This window comes from Syngnathus typhle, linkage group LG8 (assembly GCF_033458585.1).
Source record: "Syngnathus typhle isolate RoL2023-S1 ecotype Sweden linkage group LG8, RoL_Styp_1.0, whole genome shotgun sequence".
Lineage (NCBI taxonomy): Eukaryota > Metazoa > Chordata > Actinopteri > Syngnathiformes > Syngnathidae > Syngnathus > Syngnathus typhle.
Genome location: NC_083745.1, coordinates 7,110,552 through 7,127,129, shown reverse-complemented (window position 1 = coordinate 7,127,129; position 16,578 = coordinate 7,110,552). Strand labels below are relative to the sequence as shown.

Genomic DNA, 16,578 nt, shown 5'->3' with positions numbered 1-16,578 from the left:
ACTTGGTGGCAGTGAGTACTAAAACACATTTTCTTCAATCCCTTAGTTTTTTTTCTGCTGGAGCAGTTAGACTCAAATGAGTCACACATCCTTTGGAAGAAAAAAAAAATCATGCTGTGGGTCAGTTATCGACTCACTGGTTGTACCTGCCTGCATGCTCAATTCACTGTGCCCTTTGCCAATATAAACACATTATTTTATCTGAGTGCTTTTTTTTTTTTTCCTAATAATGCTAGTGCATGCACCCACTTGTAGCCATTGACTCCAGTCCAGGTAGCGTTGTTTTTGCAGGGCTGTGACAAAGATTGAACAATTTCTTGTTGGCAGTACTCGCCCTCCCAGCCAGAGTGACATACACATTCGTAACTCTGCATGAAGACAACAACAAAACTTGATTACAGAGGTAAATGGCTGACAGAGCAGCTTACATCTGTTAGGATTGCTTAATACACTTTGTTCCATTTTAACATACAACTGCTGGCATAAAACATTCTCGGATGCAGTATATACTACAATCCCCCACACACATCAAAAACGCATTCCTTTTGGGAATATGCGAACAGTAGAAGAGGCACGCTTGTCATATTATTATTTATATTCACATTCATTTGGCATCACTGCATATGCATTTCTCTTCCCGCCCACCCTGTGAATGAAATGAAAGCTTGTTTTCAGCTTGTGTCATTCAAGGGATATGGTAACTTCCATCAAGCACATAGCTTGATCTACATATTTTGCAGGGAACATTGAAACATATATCTAGTTTCTTCCTCTGTTGATTTCATTGCCTCTGTCTCTAACTGGATGTGAAATATGTGTCCGTTATTTCGTCATCACAATCTGCATTAGTACAATTCATAATTTTTCGTCATTTGTCAGTGCTGCTGTTTTGCCTACAGGTCCTGGATGCTGCAGGTTGAAGGTATGCTAATCAGTAATGTACGTATATGCTATGTGGTGTGCAGTTAAAATGTTCCTGATATCCCCGGTGGGTGCAGGGGGATGTTGGGTACAGTCATCTCATGATAAATTAGATACCTTGAGGATATTCGGATTCTTTACCCCTGGCAATAGAACATAATCTCATTTTTGCTGCTAAGTCACCTTCAGGGACAGCAATTTTCCAAAATAAGCTCCATAGGACACTGGATTCAAAGAGAGCGATGGCTAGGCTGTAAACAAGACTGTGTTGAAAAAAGTTTTCATAATGAGTTTACGGATAGACCAGAAAAAAATAACACATTCCATCCAATAAAATGTTCCAGTGTAGAAAATAGTTGATAATACGGATGATAAGAGCTGGATTCTGTTCCAGCAGACTATTTGTCTGCAATCAGCAGAGGCACTGGCAGTTTTCAGCTGCCGGTGACTATAACTTGTCGATTGCTTCAGAGGTTTGATGTTTTATTTCGTTTTGTATATTTTATTGCATGTTTTAATTATTTTTTATTATTTTATTTTAATCATCGACATGAAATTCATTCCTTGTTTATCAGTCCTAACCTGTTTTGTCAAAATGGCAGATGTAATGAAACAATCTATTAATTAAAGCTTCGAAGCTTTAAACAGCTCCCAGTTTCGTATTTGTAGCTAAAGCCATTGAATGAGAAGGAGGTGCTATTGACAGTTTGTTAGGTCATTTTGCCTTGTAAAGGAAATGTATGATTCACCACTTGCTTGCTTGGCCCATCTCATATTCCTATGGTGCTCTTAGGTTGCAAATTGATTCACTCAGATGGTGAATAAATCCCTCAATAAGACCAAGACAGTCTGTCAGTACCGACTACAAAATGCTGATGGTCCTGACACATGGACTACATTTTCTCTCCCTTCAGATACGAAACTAATAATGATATCAGACAGCTGAGTATATTTTACTACTACACACATGCCACTATTCAGTAAAAGCATAATGGTCATCAGGCAATCAGTGATACCTTATGTGAACCACTTGAGTCCATATGCAATGGCGATTACCAACTGCAGTGATTAATAGGACACATTTCCATTTTAAGGCCCTTTCAAAGTCCATTGCATCACTCCATTAAACTGGCATATAGAAAAGAAAAAAAAATGTGTCGACTTACCAGATGGAGATCTTTACATATTGAATTGCCGCTGCACAGATTGTTAACGCAGTCGTCAATGTCTTTCTCACATTGCAGGCCGGCATAGCCAGGACTGCAAAGGCAATAAAATCCATCTACAACTGAAACAAAATCAGCAGTTTACTTACATCTCCTTGCATCATCAATCACTAGTCACCGCTCTCAGCAGGTAGCACTCCATTTCTATGCAGCTAATTGTTAACATCAACAACAATTTCTCAGTGTGGAGCCATTCTTTTAATGACAACTGTTAAAATGAATGGATTGTCCGTCCTACCAGTGCAGCTTGCTAGATCTACGATGACACATCAGCAATCAATGTATCAGTCTGACAGGGTCCGACACGGTAAGCATCTTTAAATTAATCTGTCTGGCCACTGGCCTTTTTTTTTTTACCCTTATCCCTCTTTTCACTTATACCTCCTTTTGTTCAATAAATGTCCTGAAGGCTTGTCATTTGTTTTCTCACTATCAGAGTTCCCAGTTCAGGTGAAGCCAAGCAAAAGAGGAGAACCATTTTTTTTCACTTTACAAAATATGCCAATTTCTTACACCACTTTGCGAAATATTCCATAGTTTAGAATGTGTTTCCACCTCTTTACTCACTAATGACAAGGGATGCATCACTCTGTCTCTGCGACCCAACATTGATGCACAGTTAGCCGGTGACAGAGGTAATTGCGCTTCTTTCACAAGTGAATTTATTACTTCCCCAGTCGGGGTCCCAGGATTCTTCATTATCCCAAAGATTTACCACGTAATCTATGCTGTCACTCTGTCTTGGTGTGCGTAGCCACTATTACTCTCATTAAATGCTTTTGGTCTTGGGTGGCAGCGGCATTACTCATCTCAGCCAATGTGGCTCTGCGTTGCACTCTCCAGGGATGGGGTTGGCTTGTGTTGAGCGCCGGGCCAGTGGGTCCACGAGGCTCAGAGTAACTGACCTGCAGTGAACTGGCTGACCGCAATCAAGATTAGTCCAGACATCTGGCTGATGCGTACAGCAACACAATGAAGTGCGTCACCGCATCACAGGCTTCATACCCAGAACTCTTGACTGTGTGATCCCACCTTGCTGCCCATAATAAAATGATTACAGCACACTAATTTCTTGTTAAACACGTTTATCACAATAGGTGGGAATTCATCAGGGACCACTAGATCTTGTTTAAAGGTTGATGGATGTGTAATTTCCTGATAACTTCCTATATTCCTTAAACCTTACTCAATCACTTCAAGCACTGTATTAAATAGAAAATCCAGTCAGAAAATCTGAATTGGAAATGCAATTATTTGAGAAAGTCTCAAGTTGGATCTCTGTAGAAGTGTACAAATAAAAGTCCACAATTGCTTCACGTGCTCCAAAATTGCTTCCCTGCTGCAATAAATCGTTGTGATGTACATTTGACATGTACATCCTAGGGCTAAGCATGAAGTCATAGATAAGGTGACATCTTTGATTACATACTCTAAATTGCTCAACATTTATACTCAATTATACAAATTCAAGCAACACTGATTTCATTTTATGAGAAGCAAATAAGCCTTGCAAAGTGTCCTAGATTATTCTATCAGATGGCATCATCCCATTGCCATTACATCCTTACTAGCTTCGGTGACACAACCGTAAAATGTCACACACTGTATGTTAATTAACATGTTTTTTTTTTTTTTACCATCATAGCAAAATCCATTGACACAGGGGCTTGAGCTGCACTCATCCACGTTGATTTCACAGCGAGGGCCCGTGAATCCTCTGCGACAGCGGCACCGGAAGCCCAAAGGGTAATGGTCCTCATCCAACTCTTCCACACACAAGGCTCCATTCTCACAGGGATTGCTGGCCTCACAGGGTAACAAGTCACAATTTGGACCTAGGGTGAATACACAGGAGCATCCAACCTTCTTGAATCAAATAGCAGGACTGGGGATTGAAAGGAATCAACCCATATTGTCTGATCCCTTGAACTCAAGTGCCTTCAGAGAATGTAAATGGCTGAAGACACAGAATGACCAAAGGTCTGTCACCATTCCACTAAAACTGCGGTAATCTACTTTTTCCAAGTATTTAAATTCACCCACATCTCTGAATAATGTTGCTTTTTGTTTGTGTTTCCTTGCTCAGTTGATTGTCAAATGGAAACCATTAAAGATTCATGAGGCAGTAAAGGAAGAGATGTGGTTGGAATTAGATTCCAGGATATTAATGTGCATTAATGAAATGCCCTCCTTTAATTATAGTACCTTAACCGTAAGTAACTAATGTTAAATTTTTTAATGAAGATAAGGAATTTTAATATGACCCAAGAGTAGGACCAATTGTGGTGATAATTTGATTTGATGAAGAAGCGGTTCAGAAGAGAGATGGATGGATTCTTAGATGAAAATCATCAAGCAGTCAATACAGCTGTCACCATATGTATAATTTAATCTAATATTTAGGACCAAAACAGTCAGTTTGACCTTTGGTAGGTAATTAACAACATAGGGGAAACTAAGACATTGATTTATCTTTTACCATTGCTCCCGCAAATAACAAAATAAAACAGAACTAACTGTTGCAATAATGCTGAGTATCACTGATTTTGTAGTAACGGTTTAGCCTCATTGCTCTTTGTAATCTATTTAATGCTTGACCTACTTTTATCATCATACATTAGCCTAAAGCACCAGCATTGTTTATGCAATCATATCACTATACAATGACACTTGAACATCACATTTAGTTGATGAGCAAATGTAAGACGCCATAAATCATGTGTTTATGCTTTGACGTCTATTAAGAAATAAAGATGTATGCATTTTGTGGATTGTGTATGATATGAAGCGAGGTCACACAGGTGAAAAATGATAAATGATAGAATGTGAATTTAATAAGTTTTTTTTTTTTGGGGGGTTCCCATTTCCCTAGTGTTCATTACCTTTAAAAGGAGACAGACACTGGCAGAAGTAATTACCAGGCTGGTCAATGCATGTGGCTCCATTCTTACAGGGTGATGAAATACACTCATCAATGTGAAGTTCACAAAGTGTCCCTTCAAAAAAAAATAATAATAAAAAAATCACATATATACTGTACATAAGTTTGAAAAATGCAATGCTAGGTGATGAATAAATCAAACCTATTGATTATATAGTATATGTAATTATTATAATAATTATAACTAGAAACTGTTTGATAGAGACATGGACGAATCCATTGTGTCATAGTGAATACGAGCCAACCCGAACAAGAAAGCACAGCATGCAGCAGTTTAGGCTTAATTGCTGTTATTCATTATGTAAGCTTGTATTGTTTACAAGATTGACATTGATTTCCACAAAAAAACAACACTGTGTTTATGTTGAATAAGATGGAAGTCAACCATTAATAATACATTAATAATAGCTCACAGAGTTTCTACAAAATTCTCCAGCATGGTAGGGTATGAACTAACAAATAAACACAGTAAAAACAAGCATTTCAACATATAACTTAACTATTCCTAAATGAAAAGTTCTTCTCAACAAATTGTGTTGCAGCTATTATTCCCAACTTGGCTTTGATCCCAATATTCCATTGTTCAAAGTGAACAGTAAATCATCCTCTGTGGGATTTATTAGTGGAAAAGAGTTCAAATACAGATGCTGTGTTTGACTTTTCACAATAAAAACTATTTCAGTGATTCGTTATTCATTTCTGTTCTTTTTCGCAGAGGGTCACAGCACCGCATGTTGGAAAATAAGTACTCACCAACTTTGCTTGCTTGCTTGATGTTTATTCTGCTTCAAGATTGATGAGTGCTAAATTAATTTCATTTGTTAAGTATAGAATAAGTGTTTATCTTGAAGAAGAATTCCCTGTCAAAAAAACAACTGCATTTACTAACCTGTAAAGCCAGATCCACACACGCATCCATAGGCATGCATGCGGTTAACACAAGTGGCGTTGTTCAGGCAGGGAGACGATGCACACTCATCTACACTGACTTCACAGTAGCTGCCTGACAGAAGAACATTTATGAGAATTGAAAAGGGGTCTCTTTTTAAGATCCATACTCGTTTTCACTGTCCTTCATCTCTGATGAATGTAAGTTGGCGTTAAGCATAGCTAAGCTCTTGAATGCAGCGTAGAATATTAAATGTGAAGGCTGGTTGAACCTTGAATCCCCCTCTTCACAGTAATTGGTTTCAAGTAATAGATTATACTGATTATTTCCTCAAGACGTTTTTGTGAAATAAATGAAAAATTGTGACAATTGCCAAAGTCATTAGATGTCGAAATCACTAAATGTTTTAAAATAATTTGGGCACACACAAAACCCCATAAACCTCCTGCTCTCTTGGTATCAACTTCCATATCCATGTCTGCTGATGTGATGCATGTAAAAAGTTGTGGTCAATACAAAAAATATTTGTTGACTCATCCTATTCACGACTCGTCAAACATTGACTTAGTTTTATGATTGTGGCACTGTCTTAAGGTCACATTGAGCAGAATGATGGCATGCCAGTCTTAACAACCAATAAGGAATTACAACTTCATAGTTTACATGTCAAAACACTTCTTGTCCAAAAGCCCACTAAGTGACCTAGCTCTTCTTCATCCCATTAAGAGATTATGTGGCCCATTAGCGACAGGGAGTACGCCATCATTTAAATGGTTGATCGACTCATTTTGGTCCAGCAGGAAATCTCACTGCAGACTTCAGTTGCATGAAATGTGAAACCATAAGGACAATTAGTGCGCTGTGACTTTCCTACGCTGGCATCATCAGGCGGCAATTAAATTTACTGGTTAATTTACAGGTGATTTAATAGAGAACCTTTTTAACAGTTTGTGTAGGTCAACTTGTCAAACTTAGATTGAATACTAATGGAATCAGGTATTGCCGAATTTACTGTGAGGGTATACCACGACTGACGTGACCTTCGAGCCACCTTGACATTCACTCATATGGCCCCTTTTTATGAAACAAAATAGCATGGTATTTGCAAAATAAGACGCATTTTTTCCATAATGCTTTCAGAGTAGACATCCAATAGATTCATTTTTGAAATGCTATAAACAGAAAAAAGTGACTTTCTGTTTGTCTATTTCAGAGTCACTACAGTGAGTCACTTGCGATTCACTTCCCGATACAACCCACACATTTTTATCAGGACTGGGAATCGGCATATAGTGTCAAGGGTCTTTCGGGTTTTTTTTGCTCAGGAATCTTCCTTTTTGCTGAAACTTATTCCTGAAGAATGGAGAAAGCTGGAAACAAACTTTAAAAATTCAATACGACTTTGTGTTGCGTTGTGTTTAAACAACGGTTGGTAGTGAATAAGTTAATAAAGAGCAATGTTTAAACTATCATCTGGAGACCCAGTGCATTCTGTTATTGCACTTGTATTTTTTTCTGTAATGTATACTTAAATGCTGCAAAAGCTTTGTAAAAGTATCAACAAGTGTGAATCAAAAATGTAAAAGAAATGCTTTTCACAAATTCTATTACAACCATAATATTAATGATAATAGTCATGGCAATAATAATAATCTATTTTACAAATTTCTTATCCTCACGATAATAATAAGAATAATGACACACACAAAGATCACATCACCCCGCCTCGAGAAAATTCCAAATGGCGCTACCTCTGAAACCAAGAGGGCACAGGCAGCTGAAAGATGCGACACCATCAACGCAGGAACCACCATTTCTACAAGGCTGGCTGAGGCATTCATTTACTTCTATCTCACAGTTATTGCCTATGAAACATAAAAGGGAACAACGTGGACAAATTGCTGCAGTCAATCAAGAAATGTCAGACAAAGTGACAAAGAATAGCTTTACATACCAATAAACCCCGGTGCACAGAAACAAGAGTAGCCACCGAGATTGTCTTTACAAATACCCAAGGCACCACATGGCTGTCCCTCACAATCATTCATGTTCAGCTCACAATAACGACCGGTCAAACCTGCAGAGAGAGGAAAAAGTGTCTGGAAATCTCAATTTGAGAAAACGGTGTACTCTCTGAGAAACAGATGTAGAACTCACTATGTACCTTGAGATATTGTACGTTTTACATATATAGTGTAATAAGCACTCCTAATAAATGACACTCATATACTTGTCAAAAATATGTTTTGTGTTGTTGCTCATTAATAGAATTACACATCCGGTGAAATAATGAACCCCCGGGAGTCTGCTCTGATCACAGTGAAGGTTGAATTGAAAGCAAGTTCCTGCTGGATACTGGAGCTACCTGGTAAACAATCACACTTGAAGCCTCTCCAAAGGTCCAAGCACGTTGATCCGTATTGACACAGGCCATCAACACAGTGGTTGATAGCTGTTTCGCAGCGTGGTCCGCTGAAGCCATGTTGACAAACACAGGTGTAGGTATTTGCAAGACCTTCACAGCGGAGAGTTCCATCAGGGTCACAGGGATTGGACACACATTGGTTTACAGATGAGGAGCAGTCACTGCCATGGTGTCCTGGTAGGTGGAAAATGCAGCAAAAGTATGATTATTTTTTTATGCATGCTAAGGTTAGATATGCAATACTAAGAGCAGATATATGAATGTATGATATATGTGCATTCCATTATGGTAAAATTATCCTCAGTTCATTTAACAAAAAATACCTTTGAGTATACTATTTTAAATACCTGGTGGGCAAATGCATTGTAATTCCCCAGTTCTGTCGTGGAAACAGGTTCCTCCATTTTTGCAGTAGTCAACATCATCCGTACATTCTAAAAGAGCAACTGAGCAATTTTTACCTAAAAAGAATTCAATATTAGTCTAAACAATGCCAATAAAGTCACCTTAAAGTATGTCACTATGAGTACAATTAAAGATGATAGATTATGCACACGTTGTCTTTTTTGGACCATGATACAATATTAAATACTTTGTTGTATGTACTTTATTGTATTCATCCAAACCAGACCTACCATAATCAATAAATTATGGTAGGGTAAATATCAAACAAGAAGCCATCAGTGCTAGAGTATTCAATAATGTAAGGATTTTTCTGTGCATTATAATGCAACCACCCTGATGATTGGGAGTTTTGCAGTCATCGTATTCATGAATTCCTAAATGATTGAAAAGATGACAAAGATAACTCACCGGCAAAGCCTAATGGACAAAGGCACTCATAGTCTGCAACCAAGTCAATACAAGTGGAATTATTAGCGCAGGACCCATGGACACATTCATCATGATTGATTTCGCAGTTCGACCCCTTGAACCCTGGAATGAAGAGAAAGAGACAAAAATCATATAAAAGACTGTCTGTAAATGTCACTAAATACCACTCTTTTAAGAAACGTGTACACACATATATATAAATAGCATGATATTTATTGCTACTTTATGACTGACACAAATACATATGTGATAGTTGTTTTATGCATGGATCTACATGATTAATATTTCTGCAGATTTCACATTTTTTAACTGAATGGCTAATGGCATGATGCGAAAAAGAGTGCTGCCAATTCTGAGATATTATCCCCCTCATATATATATATATACGGGAGTGCATGGTCACGCTACCAAATGACTATCATTAGCACTGTCACACACAGCAACTACAGGAGGGCCATGACGAATGCTGGGCCATCAGCACTATTGGTGCAGGTCAAATACTCATCATTTCATCGTTTCTCAAACTGACCATGGAACGAATTTTCACCTCTCTACGAGTCGTAAAATTTGACAATTATCCTGACTTCATTAAAAATGCATAACATGCTCAACCTGCAATGGAGGTTTAATCAGAACTATGACTCTAAGATTAGACCATCTGGACTGGAAATGATTGAGAAAATACCCGAGATTTATAACGCTATCCGTAATGGTGCAAGTGGCAATTTTGAAATGAATGAGTGAATATGATGAGATGATTAATGAATCGTAAACCAAATGTTTGTTAACGTTGCAGGTAGTCAATTGCATACCAGACCTGAACAAAATGCAAAACATGTAAGTGAAAACAATTAATAGAATTGTTTTTGGGAATAAATTAAGATCTGGTTTCCTTCTGTAAATTTGGGGTTTATAATGTGTATGTTTATTTTCATGGAAATCATTTTAAAACACTTATGCCGAGTTAAATGAGCTTCCTGTATGCAGTATTTACGTTATATTGTTATATTGTAAGCAGTGTAGATTTTATAAACTATTCGAGGATGTCTGCAGTGGTACATTGGGGTCATCTACAATAGTATTTCTCGACTCGCATGTTACCCTCTAAGCAGAAGCAGTGATACTGGTTGGCGCCATCCACACAAACGCCATTATTTTGGCATGGCTTTGACTCGCACTCGTTGAGATCGACTTCACACAGTGACCCTCCAAACCCTGCAACGTGTCAACAACAACAACAACAAAAAGGTTATTGGAATCCTATTTCACTGATAATCCAAAAAAAACATGTTTGTTTGACTTTTAAGTCATGAATTTGATTCCAAAAGATTGCCATGCGCACACACGTCTGCACGCATCCGGGTCACTGGTTTATTAAATCATGTCAAATAAGTGCAAGTTATTTCTCGTCCTAAATGAGGCTGATCCAGTCATTTGAAGATCAAAGTCGGTCTATTCAGAAGGGGAACCATATTAAACAAATAGTATCCATGACAGCATGTATATAAACTCTTAGAAGCGCACACACACATAAGTACTATATGCAGCCAAAGAGAAGAGAAGCATGTCAGAGTTTGGCAAGTGTGTGTGTGTATGTGTGTGCAAACAAATCTCCCAGGAGAGAGAACGCATGCCAGTTTGCATTTACTCAGTGGTCTTAGTCATAATTCTATACTAAGGTTTTTCTCTGTGTGATTTATCATTGCTATGTGAAAAGAAAACAACTATACTATGGCGCAATGTGTTCACAATGTTCAACCTCTTCATTTGGCAATGTTATTCAAGAGCCTCAAATGTTTCAGGCTGATGCTGACACCGTTACAACATTCATTTCATTCCTCTTTTAACATCCCTAGCATCAACGTTATTTAGTCTAAAAGCGTGAGTCAAAACCATAAGAGTCTATAGCGGAGGATACGAGCAACACTTTTTGCAACAAATTAAGATGGCAAGCAGCAGATAATACGGATGCCAAGCTCGCCCACTTGAAACATCTGAGGCAAGGCAAGATTTTAGAATGTGCCCTTGAGAAGAAATGTGGGACAGCAGCTCACGGCAAGTTGCTTTCATTTACATAGGAAATCACTCACACTCCTTCATTTTGACATATGCCCAGCATACGTGAAACAGAAGTAATGAAGTCGCTCAGTTATTGATTTGGTTGCATTAACGTCTACCAAATAGAAAAGGCTCAAATATGAGCTTTTGATAGGCAACATACTTCATTCCTAGCTTTGAATAAATAGGGATGTATGCACTGTATGTTAATGGTTTTCTGTCTTACCATCTGCACACAGAAACACTATAAGCATTAATTTGCGCTAATTGGCACTGAAATTATACAACGCGGCACTGCAGCGTTGCAAGTCTATTTCATTGGCAATTAAAATTTCGAATCGCAACAAATCATGAAACCTTGATGCTGAACCCTGCACATTGCTTGGCTGTTCCGTCAGGTTCGAGCGCATTGCTCAGGAAATTTTGTGCCTGAAGACTTTTTGACTTCATCAAAATGAAGAGTATTCCGATTAACTATACAGCTGGATCACCGAACATGCACGTGTTGAGAAAGAGTAAAATAACACATTTTTCTTCATCAGGCAAAAACAAAATCAATTTTCAGGTGGCATGAGAACTTAGCCATAAAACAATAACAGTGGTAATTTGCATGTAATGTTTGTACAACAATAACAAAAAATGATCAATGCAAATTTGAAAACATCCTACAATGAAATGAAATTTTCTAGTCCAAAATTACTATTTCCCTAATAACACCTTTTTTTCACGAATATTCATAGTGCATCATTTCAATCCAAGATCTTTACCTCTTTCACATAAGCAGGACACATTTTGCCCATTCTTTGTTTCTGTGCATAATACTGTATGTTCACTGCACATCCCAAATGAGCAGAGGTCAATGTCTATGGAGCAGTCTTTGCCCTTGAACCCTGCAATGACAATAGCATTGACAATTAAAATTCAAAGCACACGGGAAAAAAACTGTGCAACACATCAATGTGTTTGTGGCACTGTGTTTTATAAGGTAAAGACACCTTTTAGCACATTCATGCATTATTGATTCTTCCTTTGCAATCTCGCTGCTGTGTATGCAGTATGTTAATTGAGCGCCTCATTGACAGTGACCCAACTCCCCACACTGATCGAGATCACATTCATCTATGGCACCAAATGGACATCTGCATGCTACTGATAGAAACCAAAGCAAATATCTATCCGTTTCAGACAAAGTCACTAAACTTCTTAAATTCCAAACAACAAAATCTGAGATAATGATTTGACCAAATAAATTTGTATCTCTATATATACAAAGAACAGATTGTTCACTTTTCTGACATTATAATCACTATGCATGTTTGTGTAGGTGTCTGTAACAAAATAATTTGACCTTCTATCCAGCCTTATTCCCGACATTATATATTAACGGACGAGGTAATGGCCAACTATTGCCCCCAACAGTGTTTCTCAAATGATTAATAACCAATTGTGCATGAAATTCACTAAGCAGGTAATGTTGCATGAAGGAATGTCACATTTCCAGTGTCACGATCATCAAATGGAACACGCTGTTCATTCTGACAAGCAGTTCAACTCGATTGTAGGCACCCAATTCGATCAATTTCTCTCTCAAAATTTAAACCTGACAAAAACGACATGCTGTCATTGTGTTGCGTCCATTAAAGGTCAACATGCACTGAGACTCCATCTTTAGTGTCGCTCTTGCTTCAAGTCAGCATATTTTAATAGCTATTTTAATACCATCCATGGGGCTCACTATACATCTGCTGGTAGGGAAGATTAACATTGATGGCTGTATATCAGTCTCCATGTTACCACTGAGGCTACTGTTGTTATTTATTGCCTCCACTTAAAGAGATTTTGGACTTGTTTATCTCCCTGTGTGTTAGCATCAAATATATTGAATGTGAAAGCAATAAATCAAGATCCTTTTACTCAATCTTGGGTGTTTGGGGTGCATTTTATGAACAAGAGTCTTAGCAATTTGAAATACAAATACTTTTTTGGATGGGCAACAGACTAAATTTAGAGCAAGAGGATCTACCTTAGCTAGCACAGAATTAAATTAATGGTGGTAATATGAATTTATGAGTTTATTTTAAGCATGCATTTAAATATTTTTGCTCAACAGTAAAAGTACTAAACAATAAACGGAAGAAATTCATGCATCAGTTATTTTACTTCATGTACTGAAACCACTCAGGAAACAATGACCACACGGTCTGAAAAGACACAAACAGGCCGGACAGAACCCAACACCACTCTTCGTCCTTAATTGGGTTTCTAAGAAAAGATAAGCACATTAAAAACACCTGTCTATAAATCTGTCCATGTAATAAACCAGTAATGGAAGCTTTACTCACACATTGGTGGTCTGTTTTCTGTCTAAATTTAATTTCTGGGAAAATGCAGGAAATTAGTAGGAGCAGAAAATACACAGTGATGGATTTGTTCTATCTCTAATGTCATAAACACGCGGCGTAAAAGGCACCATATAGGGTTCAAGCTGGTTATGCATTTACCGTCCAGTAACATGTATTTACGGGAACAAATGACAACAACCCAGTAAGAACATCACATTGATAAAGAAATCATACGTACATATAAACATTAAATGTGTCCAACATGTCGGGAGGTGGTTTATGTTGTGATATTTTGACTTTTACTGATTATGACTGAACGTGACATTGGACTCAAAATGCCAAAAAGCGCTGGAAGCAGCAATGTGACTTGTGCAATCAAGTAGTGATTAAATATTTTATTGCCAGAAGGAGTCGTCAAATTAGCTGCTTACCGAAGAATGCAAAACAGCCTTCTGCTATGGGCTGATTACAGACACTTTCTAGAACACTTGTTATGAAAGATATTAGCCTACACATAGTAATCATGTTTTAAAGCAAGGTGTGATTGCTAAGTGTTGAAAAAAAACAGATGCAGGAAAGCTTACATTTGAAGTTACAGAAGAGGAATTATTCACACGATCGATCTCCAAATATGGTTTTAAAACGTTTTTTTCCTAAAATCTGTTAGTCAGCATTTCTCTTGCCACAATAATACATCTGTACCTTCGATTATCATTTCAGAAACCATTTTTTTTAAATGAATTTATTTTTAATGCTTCTGTTTGTAAATTCTTTGTTACTTTGCTTGTGTGACTGACGCACATGGAGTTCCCCTTGTGTATGAAATGTGTCAAATAAATAAAGCTTCCTTGTCTTGCCTTTCGATTGATATGTGAATAACATTTGCAAGAAATGGGCATTTTGTATGCACAGAAAAAAGGTTAGCGCTTTGAGTTTGGCTCATATTTATGAGTACAAAAACAAGGTTTACACTAAATAATTTGGACAACTACTAATTCTGACTTCATATTGTCAAACAAAAACTATGTGGATGAATTCTTCCAACAATTTTGTACAACATGCGGTTCTGGGTGGTTTTAGATATACGTATATTTTTTTGTCAAGCTTAATTTAACCATTCAAGCTATGAAGGAAGGAAGGTGATTCACACGTTGACAGTGACAGTGACCTTGATCTTTGTAATCAGCCAATGCCTTTTAATCACAGCAACATATTTCATATTCATTTTGTTGTCCACGTGATTTCCCTGTGTACATAACTCACAGTTTCCACATCAAGCAATTTTGCAAAACACATGCATCTTGCGATTTGACGGTAATTATATGACCATTGAAGAAATGAGTGCAGATGGGAAATAAAGCCCCCAAACATAAAACATTCATTTATGGCAGGCAATGCTGTAGAGGCACAATTAACACCATTGTATTTTTGTAAACACGATCAATAACAATACACATCAAGTTGGCACTTACCAAGAGGACAATGACAAATGTAGTCATTTATCAGATCCATACATGAGCCACCATTGAGACAAGGCTGTGACCAGCAATCATTCACATTCTCGTCACATCTCCTTCCTGTGGGATAAAGATAGATACATTGGAATTAAAACCTAATCTTGAAAGGATTCAACTCACATAGGCCTCTGCTATTCAATATTGTAAGCATTTACCAAACATTAACATTCTGCCATTATAAAGACAAAAATGGCATTTATTTGCACATACTTTCATGCAACCATGATAGTAAACACATGAAATTATAGTCAAAATTGGGTTGTATAACTGTAATATAGTAATATTAATTTAAATTTAAACCATAACATTACCATCACATGCATTCTGATGTTATTTCTTTTCAAAATGATTGATTATCTGCTCCATCCTGTGAACCAAGTGGCTAATAACTTCATCTCCCACTGGCTGGAAATATGTTTTATAATATATTCATTCAGCATGCAACATCTTATACACAGACTTTGCGTAAAGTGGGTAATTTCAAAACTACTCACCTCCCGGTGAGATTTGGGATGGGAATTAAATAAAGGTATTACTGCCAAATTGAAAGATCCTCTCACTTTAGCCTCTGCTTATATTTCAGACTCCTGAGAAGGGGAGGTCAGTGACACATCCTCAGGCTATGCTTTTCTTGTCTACCAAGGGTAATTATATTTTGGCAATCATGGCCCCATGCACGGTCAGGTGGGGGCTCGTCGGGCTGTTTCTCATTGTCCTGTCCTGCATGTTATTCACTGAACTGAGGCAGCTGCTGAGTGTAAATCAGGTCAGGTTCAAAAGCACAATATTCATTGCACAGTTTGTGACCCTAACTCTGATTAGTGACCGTCTCCATTCACTCTTTCTAATGCATACTTCCACTTTACTCCACACCTCCCACATTCATGAGGAGATCCTATGAAGAAAAGGAAAGCTCAATGATGAGGGCTTAATTTTGATCCAATTGACAAATAGTAGGTGAAAACCGGGAGTTTACATTATTTATCAATTGTGGAGTCACGAATGGTGTAAAAGTTTACTCCCTTGACTTTTGTGCCAGTAGTGCGGGTTCTGTGTGGCTCTAGCATCCTGTAACCCTGAACAAGCCAAGTGGTAGAGAATGGATGGAATACAAATGACATTATGTATATTTTAATGCAATCTATAAATTCAATGAGTTGATGGCATTGTGAACTTGATGGAAATCCAACCAGTACATTTGTATGATGACCTTCATTAGTCCCACAATTGAGACATTTGCATCTTGTAATTTTACATGTACATGCACAGTACTGTAATTCGCCTCTCAGACACAGACATTCTGAAGTACGCAAAAACATGTCCAAACTTTAAACATACGTACAACATATACAGCAGTAAAGTGACAGATGTCTGTTGTGATGTACGGCATATTTACATTCAGTATTATGAATGGGACACATTAAA

At 37.6% G+C, this 16,578-nt stretch overlaps 1 protein-coding gene across 1 annotated transcript in view; it reads right to left on the bottom strand.

Moving 5' to 3' along the window:
- Window positions 1-16,578, bottom strand: part of eys (eyes shut homolog) — a 96,066-nt gene that overhangs the window by 64,529 nt on the left and 14,959 nt on the right. Inside the window, 13 exon segments of the mRNA XM_061285634.1 lie at window positions 250-368; window positions 2,088-2,209; window positions 3,785-3,982; window positions 5,030-5,143; window positions 5,978-6,091; window positions 7,729-7,842; window positions 7,932-8,054; window positions 8,343-8,576; window positions 8,750-8,863; window positions 9,216-9,338; window positions 10,338-10,451; window positions 12,062-12,184; window positions 15,109-15,213. Coding sequence (XP_061141618.1) covers window positions 250-368; window positions 2,088-2,209; window positions 3,785-3,982; window positions 5,030-5,143; window positions 5,978-6,091; window positions 7,729-7,842; window positions 7,932-8,054; window positions 8,343-8,576; window positions 8,750-8,863; window positions 9,216-9,338; window positions 10,338-10,451; window positions 12,062-12,184; window positions 15,109-15,213 — 1,717 coding nt within the window.